This window comes from Balaenoptera acutorostrata, chromosome 9 (assembly GCF_949987535.1).
Source record: "Balaenoptera acutorostrata chromosome 9, mBalAcu1.1, whole genome shotgun sequence".
Classification (NCBI taxonomy): Eukaryota; Metazoa; Chordata; class Mammalia; order Artiodactyla; family Balaenopteridae; genus Balaenoptera; species Balaenoptera acutorostrata.
In genome coordinates this window covers 105,498,528-105,511,996 of record NC_080072.1, presented here as the reverse complement: position 1 = coordinate 105,511,996, position 13,469 = coordinate 105,498,528, and the positions used below count along the sequence as shown (strand labels likewise).

General features: G+C 56.4%; 1 protein-coding gene across 2 annotated transcripts in view; it reads left to right on the top strand.

Moving 5' to 3' along the window:
• The window catches only part of KIRREL3 (kirre like nephrin family adhesion molecule 3), a 555,134-nt gene that overhangs the window by 514,450 nt on the left and 27,215 nt on the right, over positions 1 to 13,469 (top strand). For both annotated transcript variants that reach the window (XM_007183376.2, XM_007183375.2), the window contains exons 5-6: positions 444 to 601; positions 9,278 to 9,428. In XM_007183376.2, coding sequence (XP_007183438.2) covers positions 444 to 601; positions 9,278 to 9,428 — 309 coding nt within the window. The remainder of the gene's footprint in view (positions 1 to 443; positions 602 to 9,277; positions 9,429 to 13,469) is intronic.

Genomic DNA, 13,469 nt, shown 5'->3' with positions numbered 1-13,469 from the left:
GTCCTGCTGAGCCTCAGTTTCCAGATATGTGTAATTGGGATAATAACGTTTACCTCGCAAGATGGTTGTGAGGATTAAATCAGACGACAGATGTGACACTGCTTTGTTTTAAAAGAGGGAGAGAGAAGTTAAAAAGAATGATCTGATCCAGGCAGCCGTGCCGTGCTTCCCGATCTGCAAATCACAGCTAATGACGCCTGCCCTGTCCCGTCACGGGCTGCCGCGCGGGATGAAATGATGACATGAGAGTCCTCTGCAAATAAACACGCGACGCCTGTGTCAGGATTACTGCTGTTGTTGCCGTTATTGTTATCCTACAAGGGGATTATACATTTTATTAAAGAATGATAATTACTGTTTGTCATCGGCTCCATAAAATCCACCCAGCCCTGCCCGAGGGGAGGGGCGCCCTCAGCCTGACCTCTCTCCTCCTCTCCCCGCAGTGCCACCCGACGACCCCGTCATCCTGGGGGGGCCTGTCATCAGCCTGCGGGCCGGGGACCCCCTCAACCTCACCTGCCATGCAGACAACGCCAAGCCTGCAGCCTCCATCATCTGGCTGAGGAAGGGAGAGGTGATCAGTGGGGCCACCTACTCCAAGGTGAGGCGGGGTGGAAGGAGGGGAGGGGCTGCAGGAGGGGCCGGCTCTCCCCTTCTCTCTGCAGCTCGTGCTCTGCCTGTGTGACTTTCTGTCGCCTTTTGTTCCTGGCTCGTTGTCTCTCTCTGTCTTTTTTCTCTCGCGCGCACTGTCACCTTTTCTCTCTTTTTCTCTCTCGTGCTCTGGCTCTATTTATCTGACCTTTTCTGTCTCTCCTCCACTTTCTCTCTTTCCTGGGGTAATCGCTGAGCTTGGTCACCCTAAGAATAGAGTATGGTCAGAGGAGAGGACTCAGGGACAGAGGTGGCCAGGGCTGAGGGTTGCCAGATAAAATACAGGATGTCCAGTTAAACGTGAATCTCAGGTAAACAACAAATAACTTTTCAGTGTAAGTATGTCCCAAGTATTACATGGGCCGTACTATGGGCCATATTTATACTAAAGATTATTCATTGTTTATCTGAAATTCAAATGTAACTGATGTCTGTTTTTTTATTAGTCAATCTGCCCACCTTCCCAGAGCTGCAAGGTGAGGCTCTTTAGGTTCTTTCCTGTCCCAGGTGCCTGGCTTGGGGTGGGGGAGGGGTGCTGAATCCAGCCCATAATCCCTTACCAAGCCCTGCATCTGCTGTACCTACCGGCTGTGGTGCTTTTCTCTAATTCACACAAGGTGCCATGAGCTGGAAGGGCCCTGAACTGGCCCCTGTATTTGTCATGTTTTTAGTTTCTATATTTCATGATGCTTTGACATCTTGTAGTTGAGGAGGGACGGTCCCTCCTAGGGCTAGCTAATCCCTAGAGAGCAAACAGCTGGGAACAGGCCCCTAATATGCAAACCAAGCCACCCTGGGTCCACATCCTCACCACCTCCTCTATCAGGCTCCTGCGGTCCCAGGCGCTCTCCCCCCACCCTAAGTCACTGCAGAGCTGGATACCAGGTAACCAGAGACCACCCCTATAGCCTAGAGCCCTCGGAAATTATTCTAACCCTCCAATCCTAGACCTGTTCAGCTGCTTACCCTGCCTCGTCCATTCTTTCCCACAAAAACCACAGTAAAGTCTTGCACCCGTGCTTTCCCCTCGCTCCCTCTGCCTCCTGACCGACCCGGTGCATCCCGGCGGGGCCAGTGCTGTACATGGAGTCGTGTGCCCCCTCCTCTAGGGAGCTGGGTAACAAACTACCTTTTCTTTTTTCCTTTTTGGCCGTGCTGTATGGCTTGTGGGATCTTAGTTCCCCAACCAGGGACTGAACCCACAACCTCGGCAGTGAAAGCCCGGAGTCCTAACCACTGGACCGCCAGGGAATTCCCCAAACTACCTTTTCAATGGCCATCTTCTCCTGACCTGTCGGCCTCACCAATCCTGAATAAAAACAAAATCCTGGGCACGTTTTAAAACAGCTCCCACCAAACTCCACTCCAGGAGGCTGTGAGTAGAGTTCCAGGCGGCTTTGACATACCACGGAGCCTTTAAAGATGAACGGGACCTTGGGGAGGGCTGGTCCGACTCCCTGACCTACAGACAAGGGAAGCGACGGCCCTTCTCACCTGATGACCGTCCTCACAACGGCGGGCCTGTTTCTCCTCTCCGTGCAGCCTCAGACACATGGGCAGCTGCTCAGAGACTGGATCAGTCTCTGAGGCGGGAGGCCCAGGCCGCCAGAACCGTGGCTCTCCTTTCCCCTTGGCCCTCCTTGGCCTCAGAGAGCAGGAGGGGCACGGTCTGCTGCCCACTCCCAGTGCACCAACTTCCTGGGCCCCGGAAAGATGAGCACGGCCTCCACCACCCATGGAGGATACGAGATAGGGCCGTCCCTCCTCTGAGGGAGTGTCCTTCCTGTCCAAAGCCGAAAACCCAGCCAAGGAGTCAGCTCCAAGCCTGCAGACCGAGGCCTGGGCCCCTGGCCCCCACCCAGAGCTGGTGCCAGACCCAGGACAAATGCCTTCCCTCGGGCACGAGTCCATCCAGGGGGAAGCTGCTTTACTGTGGGAGAAATCCCGCACTCACATCCAGAGCTGGGGCCACCCTGTTGTGTTAGCAAATACAAAAATATGACACAGGGATGGATCATCCAGATGAGGGTGAAGAAGGAAAGGGGTGTTCCTTCAGTCTGGGCATCTGTCCAGTCCCTCCCTGAAGCTGGACCAGCCTGGCCCCTGCCAAGATTTCTGCCCTCAGAGGACATGCCCCCATCTGGGGAAGAAAAAGGTCCGGGACACCCTGCTGGACCTTGCCCCCAGCACATTGGCCTCGTCCATGAGGGGAAGGCCCCTCCGAGAGCCCAGCCCCGTGCCCCTGCAGACCAGAGCAGGGAGGCCACGCTCCACCCTCTGCCCCACCCGACCCTGTCACCCTCCTGCCGGCCCACGACAGGAACGATGGTACCACCAGCCAGGGCCCTGGGATCCATCCCTACTGTGTAACTTCAGGAAAGTCACTCCCTGAGCCTCAGGCTCCTGTGTAAAACAAAGGGGCTGGATCAGACACTCTGTATTAGTCTGTTTGGGCTGCCATAATAAAATACTAGAGACCAGTGGCTTAAACAACAGACATGCATTCCTCACGGTTCTGGAGGCTGGAAGTCCAAGACCAAGGTGCCAGTGAGGTTGCTTTCTGGTGAGACCTCTCTTCCTGGCTTCCTATAGACAGCGGTCTTCTCACTGTGTCCTCACATGGCCTTTCCTCTGTGTGTTTAGAAACAGAGAAAGAGAGAGAGAGAGAGAGAGATCTCTGGTGTCTCTACCTCTTCTCATAAGGACTCCAGTCCTATTGGATTAGGGCCCCACCCTTATGACCTCATTTAACCTTAACTACCTCTTTAAAGGCCCTATGTCCAAATATGTGCCATTGGGGGTCAGAGCTTCACCATATGAATTCTGGGGGGAGACACAATTTATATATAGCAGGGGCCTGCCAGCTCTGACTAGCTATAAACCTGTGACTTGGGGCACACGGAGAAGGCTGGATCATCCAGCCATACTCATACGGAGTCCGCTCTGGGGGCTGTCAGAGCCCAGCCCTCTGCTGCCCCTTCTTTCCCCAGGACTGCAAGTGCCATTGACCTAGGAACTTCTGATGTCCCAAAGGCAGAGCAGCCCCAGACAGGCTATGCAAGAGAAGGGGCCGGGGGCATGAGCAGCTGAGAGAGAGAGACAGAGACAGAGAGACAGGGAGAGAGAGAGGTTGAGAGGACACACAAGTACACACAGTCAAGGAGGGTCCACCGTCTACAGAAAAAAATCCCACAGGGCGGCCCTGAAAGCCCTCATAGCTGAAGCCTCAGTATTTATCACATGGTGGGTGGTTAAGCCCGTGGGCCCAGGGGGCTGGGAAGCCTGAATCCAGGCTCTGCCTCCTTCTAGCTCTGTGACCATGGGCAAGCCCCCTAACCTTGCTGTGCCTGAGAGACCCCATCTCGACAATGGGAGCAATGGCACCTGCCTCAGAGGATGGTCGTGAGGCTTGAATGAGCAGAGAGCCTGGCAGGGGGAAGCAAGGCTGTTAGGATCACTGCCTTCCCTCACTTGATCCGTGAGGTCCCCATGCTGCACCCTGCCAACCACATTTCCTGGGTAAGAGTGACAGTGTCATAGTAGAGCAGGCCCCATGGTCCTACCCACTTGGTTCAAACCTGAGCCCCATCACATATTATGGTAACTTCAGCTCTCCGCCTCAGCTTCCCCATCTGCAAAATGGGAAGACGATAACCGCGGACCCCTGTTAAGATTGCTTTGAGACGTAGAAAGAATAATGCGTTGAAAGCACTGTGTAAAGTGCCTGGCATAGAGTCAGGGCTTCGTAAACGTTCGCTGGAATTACTGGGCCCTTCCTCCCAGAGCCCCGTCTCGCTCACCCTGTTCTCCCTCCCCAGACGTCACACAGCAGCCCAGGTTTCGTGGGGTGTTCGTTTTGCTCCTCCACCGTGCGGCCAGCAGGGGAAGGATGGGCTGGTGGGACTGAGGATGGCATCACAGAGGATGGCTAGGTCCCTCGCCCTGGGAGAATCCTCGGGAAGAGGATGCACCAGCACAGGCTGTGGGGCCTCTCCCTGAACCCACGGCCGCCAGAGCCCTCGTGGCCCGGGTCCTTGGGGGAGGGCCCGCAGCTCCCAGCAGGTGCCTGGCTGCAGAAGCAGGGGAGTGGATGGCAGGGCCTCTCTCCAAGTCCTCTCTTCCTGGACACCCAGCCTCAGGCCGTCTTCTCCGGGCCTGGCACCAGAACAGAGGCCACCTGGCATTCATCTGGAAGGCAGACCAGGGGAGGCAGGACAGATTGTGGAAGAGGAGAGGAGACAGTCTGGGCTGAGGCCAGAGAGAAATCTTCCCCGGGAGCCAGATTCCTGCTCCAACTGCTACTACCCCAGCAGCTGCCACACTGGGGGATGAGGCCTTGACCCTGACGCGCAGAACAGGGGGAGGGTCGCTTGGTCTTAGGATGTACAGTCGTGTACATCTCTACCTTGAAGCCCCTTACCCTCCAGCCCTACCCCTCTGCTTCCTCCAGCTTCAGACTGCTGCCTGCCCAAGGGGCCACCCACCCACCCCCAGGACCAATGAGCCTCATTAGGTTCCATGCTGGGCCCTCACTGGGGCCCAGCTCTGCAATCTCTCCCCACCAGTCACCCCAGTACCCCCCATCCCATCTGTCCATCTTAGGGGCCAAGAGTCTCTACTTGGTGTGCAGCTGCCACTCATCCTGGCCTTCTTTGTGAAGAGCATCCTTCCTGGCCCCAGGGAACAAAACTGGGGGTTGGTCCCCGAGGACACAGGGTCTGGGGCAAAAGGCACCGTGCAAATCTCCACCTTCCCTGACAGCCCTCATTCAAACCACATAACAGGCACCCATGGAGTCCCCAGGCAGCTATAAGAAGGGGAGGCGGAGAGATGATTAAAAAAACTTGAGGGACTTGGCAGGTGGGCGAGGTGAGTGAGGAGGGAGAAGAGAGGAGGCCTTGTTGCCAGGCAATCAAGCCCTTTCCAGGCTGTTTGCATATCAATGAACATCCTATATTTAGCACCAGGTTTGGGCCACCCACCCACTGCATTCCCTCCAAACCTCCACCCTCCCTCAACTGTGGTCACGAGGCCTCCCAGCTCTTGGGGCTCAGCCTGGCTCTCCACTGCCCAGCTGAGGCTCCAGGGGCTTTGGAAAGAGCAGAGTGGTGGCAGCTGCCCACACTGGATAACCTCACACAGGGTGCAGTCTGCGCCGGCCAGCCCAGCTCCCCCATTACCGCTGCCAATTGAATGCCAAGTGCCTGCCCTCAGGGGTGGGACAGGGGGGCTGGATGCACAGACAGGAAGCAGCACAGCACAGGCAGGGTCCAGAGATGAGCCCTAAGCCTCCCACAGACACTGGGACAGTCAGGAAGGCTCTTTGGAAGCAGTTAGTGGACCAGAGGCCGGTGGGCATGCACACAGGCCCTGGCGTGTTCACCCCTGTGCAGGTGAGGTATATAGGCCCCGCTCCTGGTCCATATCTGCACACACAGGTGGCACCCGCAGGAGAGGCCATCAGGGTCACACTAGTGCCCACCAAGCTGGAGGGAACGCTGCCCCAGGCCTTGGAGGTGGTGGCCCTAGAAACAGTGATTCACCGCTAATAACCCACTTACCCTCCTGAAGCTGAGTGCATGCTTATGAAGGTTTCTCAAGCAGAAGGTGGCGGCCTGGAGGTGTGTCCCCAGAGCCAAGTTCAGGGGAGGGAAGGGGCAGGGAGGATGGGGAAGTGACAAGAATCAGCAAACGAGAGAGTGTCCACCTGGCCTGGACCTGGAGGCCACAAAGTCCCAGGGTTTCATTTGCATGTGAGAATAGTGGAGGTTTATCAGAGAGGAATGATGGAAAAGAAAAGAGAAAGAAAGGAGAGGGGAGGAGATGCGGAAGGAACAAACGAGGGAAGGAGGAAAACCAGGGTGGGAAGACCAAGGCCCCCTCCTCGCCCTGCGCTCGCTCGGCTCCCTCCCCAGGAACGCGCTGTGGCCGCGCCTTCACAACCCCGAGCTGCGGGCCCCCCCTGGGGAGCGGGCGCTGAGCTCTCCCCCGGTTTAATGAACACATCTCCCCTTCTCTAATTAGGCGGAACAAACAACTTGAACCAGAATTTTTATTTCCCAGAAAAGCACACGCCCGGACACAGTAAATATGTCATTAATCATCATTCTGGGCGAGGAGCGCCCTGGGTGCGGGGGAGCTGGCAGCAGTCAGGGGCCTAATTAGGAGCTCGGGCCCCCGGCTCCCCTCCCACCGGCCCTGCAACCCTCCAGCAGATCAATCTGAGGGGTCCTGGCAGAGTAAAATTTATGTAAATGCCCCTTGTTAGCACCACGGAAAAGTAAAGAAAAAGAGAGGGGGAAGAACAATACGATCACCCTCCTCCTCAACCCCAGCCCCGAGGTCTTATTTTCATCCAGGAAATTGTTCTGATTATCGCTTGGCTATTTATAGACTCGTGAGGTCAGCAGAGCCGGAGCCAGCAGGTTACGATGGTGCGGCCGCAGCTCCCTGCTTCGGCTGGGCGGGGCTACACCGCCCGCACGCCAAGCCCCACCCCCGGGGGCCGGCGTCCAGGTTAGCGCCCTGGCCCCGAGGCTGAGCTCAAGACCCTCACCCCACCGGCTCCTGGGACTGACCGTATCACCCTCCCCCAGCCCCTCTCCGAGATCCCTCTGCCCAGGGCTGAGACCATCACCCCACGTCCCAGGAGAGAATATGGACGGGAGCAGGCCTGCGCCCAGGCTGTTCTAGAGAAACAGGCCGGAACTGCTGCCCTGCTCTGCGGATCTCCCCGGCATCTGAATCTGGCTTTGTCTACAGCAGGGTGCGCTGTTCTGGACCGAAGCTCCCGTCCTGTTCTCCTAGTGTTGGAGGGTACTGAACTGAGGACCTTAGAGGCAGGGTCCAGCCGCCTGCACGTCACTGCTAAACTCGGAAGCTGCTTAATCATCTAACTGTTCCCACCTTTAGGTGGGGATCACACCACCCGGCTTCCAGGTCCTCAGGAAGCTGCAGTAGGAGGGTCATGGGCTCAGGGCTCACCATTCTCCGGTGCAAATCCCAGCCCTGCCCAGCAAGTTCCTGACTCACTTTGAACTCAGTTTTCTCTTCCGTTATTTCGGAGACCTTTCCTTCCAGGGTCCTGTGAGGATTAGAGAGGATGTCATGGTTAGTTTCAGGGAGGTTTTGAGGAAGTAGAGTCTGTCCATCTATTCCTTGGCTCCAGTCATGGCAAAGTAAGACTGCATCCGGCACCTCCCTGATGCAGGATCAAGTTCCTTCTGTACTGAGCAAGTCCAGTCTCCCCACCTCATCCCCTGAAGAGACCCTCCTGCACACTGCACCTCCCCAGTATGCACCCACCTTCGTGGGCCACCAGGGAGCTCAGGGTGCAGGGCAGCAAACGGATGGGGAAGTAGCTGGATGGGGGCTCAGAGGAGGGAGGGGCTAGCGGCAATGATGGGGAACAGCGGCTGTGAGGAATGACCTCATGGTCACGGGGAAGACAGGAGACCTTTAGGCTTGCGTTAGTTTCTAGGGCCGCTGTAACCAAGTACCACAACTTGGTTCTTCAAACAACCAAAATGTGTTGTCTCACACTTGTAGAGGGGAAAAATCAAGGTGTGGGCAGGGCTGTGCTTCCTCCAAAGGCCCCAGAGGGAGAATCTTCTTGCCGCTTCCAGTTCCTGGGGGCTCCTGGCTTTCCTTGGCTTGTGACAGCATCATTCCAATCTCTGCCTCCTTCTTCCCATGACCCCCTTCCTTGTTTCTCCCTGTGTCTTTTCGTCTTCTGACAAGGACACCAGTCCCTCGATTTAGGGCCCACTCTACATCCAGGATGATCTTGTCTCAAGATCCTTAACTAATTACTAGTTACTTAACTAAGTTGTGAAGGCCCTATTTCCAAATAAGGTCACAGTCTGAGGTTCTGGGTGAACATGAATTGGGGGGATACTATTCAACCCACTCCAGGACCCTCTTACTTCTATCATCACCAACTTGAAGTGAGTTTGATCAAGCTACATAGCCTCTCTTGATCACACCTGTTTTCTCACCTGTCAAATGAAAGACGATGGCATCTGTCCCGCCTGTGGCTTGGTCCGAGCTCTAATGAGGTCAGGAAGTGAAACGATTGAAACGTTGAAAGGGTTTGTACAGGTAAAGTAATGAAATGCTCAGTGTGCGTTGATTCTGCCTACATCCCTCCCAGCCCCGCCCTTACCCCCACCCCCCAAACTGCACCCCCTTCTACAGCCTGCGTCATCCCCAGGGGCCACAGCACCTGCATGTAGCCCCCATCTCAGAGCTTCCTGCAGACCCAGAGACACCCCCAGACCAGAGGCAGAATAGTTACAAGTTCATTTCTACATAGAACCTGGTTTCCGTCAGGCCCAGCCTGGTTTCTTTTATGTGTCAGGATGGGCAAGTCCAGGCTGATTTTCACACATGATGGAAAATTTTCCAGTTCCTTTTTCCAGCCGAAGCCCAGCACTCAGCTGGGCCGGGGAGCCAAGGGTAACCCCTGGCTCTGCATGGAGACGGGCTCCCCTGGGTGTGTTGAGCTGACCCACCTCCATCCACAGGGCTCCCTCCTCCTCTCCGAGACTGGCACGTGTCCTCCCCGACCCACCCAGGCCGTCCCAGCCGAGTGACAAGTGACAAGGGCCTTCTCTCCCCCCTGCAGACCCTGCTTCGCGACGGCAAGCGTGAGAGCATTGTGAGTACCCTCTTCGTCTCCCCCGGCGACGTGGAGAACGGGCAGAGCATCGTGTGCCGAGCCACCAACAAAGCCATCCCCGGAGGGAAGGAGACCTCAGTCACCATCGACATCCAGCGTGAGTACTGACCCAGCCCAGGGCAGGGACCACCCGGCACCCCCTGCCCGGAGCACGGGGCGGGGGGATGTAACCAGGCCAGAGCCACACCCCTGCAGGAGGGCTGGAGACAGGACCTGGGTCAGTCCGCCCCGGGGACTCGCGGATTTTTATGGGCACCCAAAGGACCATCTTGTCCTTCTTACTGTCAGAGATGACGGTGACAATCTTCTTAAAAACACCACTGGGGACTTTCCTGGCAGTCCAGTGATTAAGACTCTGCGCTTCCACTGCAAGGGGGCACGGGATCGATCCCTGGTCAGGAAACTAAGATTCCGCCTGCCACGCAGCGCGGCCAACAAACAAACAAACAAACAAACAAAAGAAAACATCACTGATGAGGGTCCTTTACAAACGACAAGTTGAAACCCCATTTCCATACCTGTATAAGGTAGAACTTCCACACCAACAAATAGGGTGGTCAGCCCTGGCAGTGCCGGCCCAGCCAGGCGGCCTCACACCCTCCTTTGGAGAGGAAGCCAGAGCAGAGGTGCTGGCAGCAGAAGGGGCCCCCAGGGCTCCAGAGGGGAGGCACGGCACCAGGCCCTGTCCTGGAAGGGTCGGTCAAGGAGACAAGAGGAAGATGAAGAGGAGTCATCACTCAGTCAGCTCGTACCTTGCCCGTATTATCTCATGTAATCTTTTTTTTTTTTTTGGCTGCATTGGGTCTTAGTTGCTGTGCGCGGGCTTTCTCTAGTTGTGGCGAGTGGGGGCTACTCTTCATTGCGGTGCATGGGCTTCTCATCGCGGTGGCTTCTCTTGTTGCGGAGCACAGGCTCTAGGCACGCGGGCTTCAGTAGTTGTGGCTCGTGGGCTCAGTAGTTGTGGCTCGCGGGCTCTAGAGCGCAGGCTCAGTAGTTGTGGCACACGGGCTTAGTTGCTCTGCAGCATGTGGGATCTTCCCGGACCAGGGTATGACTGTGGTCCCTATCTGGGAAACCGAGGGCCCCCAGGCCGCATGGGTTTCTGAGGTGGGCAGCCAGCTCTCCAGAGCCCACGCTGGGAACTCCTCTTGTAGACGTCCACACCGGGAGCCCTCAGCCAGGGTCAGTTATTACGACGCACGTGAGCAGTGACACTTTAAAGCTCCTCCAGCACTGCATTCCCAACGTCCCTAAAGGAGACTCCTGAAGGTCTAAAATCTCTCTAATGTACCTGTCGGCCCCCGGGAACAAAGGTGAGCTCAACACAGGGACCCAGCAGCTTTGCTCTCCATACTGGACTGGCTTAGGTTGGAAGTGTCAGCCCCCGGAAGTCGACTTTTCTTCTCTTAAACCCCCCTCCCTGCCACAGAGCATGAGGCCGTCATGAGCTGGTGGCTTTGGTTGGAGTCTCTGAAGGACAAGGCCAGAGCTGCAGGCTGGCATTGGTTTCTTCCTTGTCATTTTACTCATTTTAATTCAAATCCACCTAGAAACACCTCCCAACAGCCCTGGCTCATCTAAGTGTCTGGATTCTGTGCTCCACGGGGCTCTCCAGGGATCTGGGGTCTGCAGGGGCCATGTCCTGGGGCTTCCAGAGCCCGTCTTGGAAGCCAGAGAGCAGACTTCTCTCAGCGTCTGGAATTCTGGCAGGCGACGTTTAGGTTCCAGAGGGCAGAAGAAACTGTTCAAACCCTCAAATGGGCTTGCTCTGGACACCTAGACACAACAGCTGAGGCCTCAGAGAAGGTTTTGTATTTGCCATTTTCACCAGCTGTTAACACCCCCCCACCCCCATCTGCACCAAGCAGAGGGCTCTGGCCAGGTCTAGGACCAGGGTGATGGGAGGGAGGCCCTCGCTCCGAGGGTCATGTAAGTTCAGGGTCACCCTGAGAGGGCTGCCTCCCTCCCCAACCGCAGTCCAGGCCTTGGCTCTCCACACCTGCCTGCTTCTTCCGTGCAGCAGGCGTGGCATCAAGCAGCAGGTCCAGCTATGGAGGGGAAGCGAGATGCCGAAGGATGGAGTGGTCCGCGTCCAGAGAGGCTCCACCACCCACGAGCTGTGCGGGCCTAAGCTTGACGCCTCACGCCAGAGATGCCCGTTCCTTGTCTGATTTGATCGAATGACATCTGAGTTCTCTTTCTGCCCTGAGATTGACCGTGAATCAGAGCTCTCTCCAGACACGAGCCAAATCTGGGAGGGATGAGGGTGGGAGACACAGACACCCAAGCCTCCTATAACAGGCTGCCGGTCGTGGGCGCTGTGCAGCGCCACCCTCCTTCGCCCACCAACCCCCCAGCTGGTCAGGAGACCTGTGCCAGCCACGGAACCCTCACAAAAGGACCGCCTGGTCGGCTCCTGGGCCCTGGCAGGAGGGACCCAGGGCAAGGGGTGTTCCTGTTCCCTCCAGCCTGTTCTCCGTCACACAGCAGAACCTCTTCTGTCAACAGGAAAGTCATCATCATGACAACAGCCCACCAACTACTAAAACACGTCCCTCTAAACACACTCTAATGAGATGATCGATTTACCAGGGCACACAGACCACAGTCTGCACAGGAGGAGGACGCCGGCCTTGCCAGGTCTCTGGGCTTTGCTGGCCTTCTTTCCAGGGACAACTCAGCCACCTGAGGGGGGGAGGCATCGGGAATGAGGTCGGGCTGAGACTGAGAACCCAGGTGCCCGGTTTCCTAGCTGGGCCCCATCCAAGGCAGTCTAGCGTCGTGGTTAAACCCTTCCTGGTTTGAATTCTGGCTCTGCCACTTACTGAGTGATGCCGACCTGCTTATTTAACCTCCTTGTGCCTCGGTTTCCTCATCTGTGCGTGGAGGTGGCAGCGCTTGGCTCACACGCTGGCCGCGAGGATTACATTAAATCATTCAGGTGGCGACCCTGGCACTGCGCCGGCACCTGTCAGCTGCTGTTACCGTGCACAGTCATGGGGGAGCAGCTGCCCCTCCCCAGTGCCCCCAGCCCCAACGGGGGGAGGTCTGCATCCATTTGTCCCCTCTCCTGAAGGTGTCTGCGTGCACCTGCCGAGCAAAAGAGCACGCTCCCGCCACGCCCTCCCTCCTGCTCTCCCCCTGCCCCCGTTTATCCCTTTGTTCATTCAGTAAGCACCCAGCTGTTCACTGTGGACACCACGGGCTGCATCAGAGCTGCCTTTACAAACCTGCTCGTCTTCTCAGTCAACCAAGACGCATCCAGACTCAGCAAAAACACATTTGTTGTTTGTTTCCCTTGGTCTTTAGATGTTACCCAACGGAAGACAAAGCCCCCAGATTGAGTAATGGGTGAGAAAGCTTAACACCCCCAAAGTCTTGCTACATCTGGACTCTGCATCCAGCTGCCAAGTTTCAAATGGATGTGCTATAAAATCACTGAGTCATGGAGTTTCTCTCTTTTCTCACCCCCTCCTCGATGTACTGCTTCCCCTGAAAACACACACACACACACACACACACACACACACACAGAGGCAGGTTGCTGATGGATACACTAACAGACTCTCAGCTGTGACATCTGTTCAATGTGATCTCAGTTCCACCAGCTACATCAAAGCTGCCCCCATGCAAGTTATTCAGCTGACATCACAAATGGGATTAAAATTATGTTTAATAGTTGGATATGACATAAACTATTTATACCTCCGGAGCCTGGTAGACTACTGAAAATTCATATCCTGCATACGCAGAGGAGAGGGGTGGAGAGAGGAGCATGGGCACCTCTGGGCCTGGGGTGGAAGCACAGATGAGACTGGCAAGTGTGGAAGCTTCCCAGGGCCTGTTCTTTTGGGTACCGAGCATGTCGCAAAGAGGTAGGGAAGCTGCAGGAGAGTGGTGCCCACAGGATAAACGGAGGAGGGCGGCTCTGTGGTGGAGAAGGGGAGCAGGCAGCCCGAAGGGGGTCCTCCATCCAGTGTGTGCCCCATCTCCCTGCCACCAAAGCCTCATCACTTTATAAAGCACATCCAGGTGGGGGCAGACCTCCTGGAACTACCCCGCAAGTTCTGTGGCGGGTTTCTAGGCTTCCAGGGTTGAACTAGCCCTGGAAGCTGGTGGTCCTCGGCTGGGTGGGCCG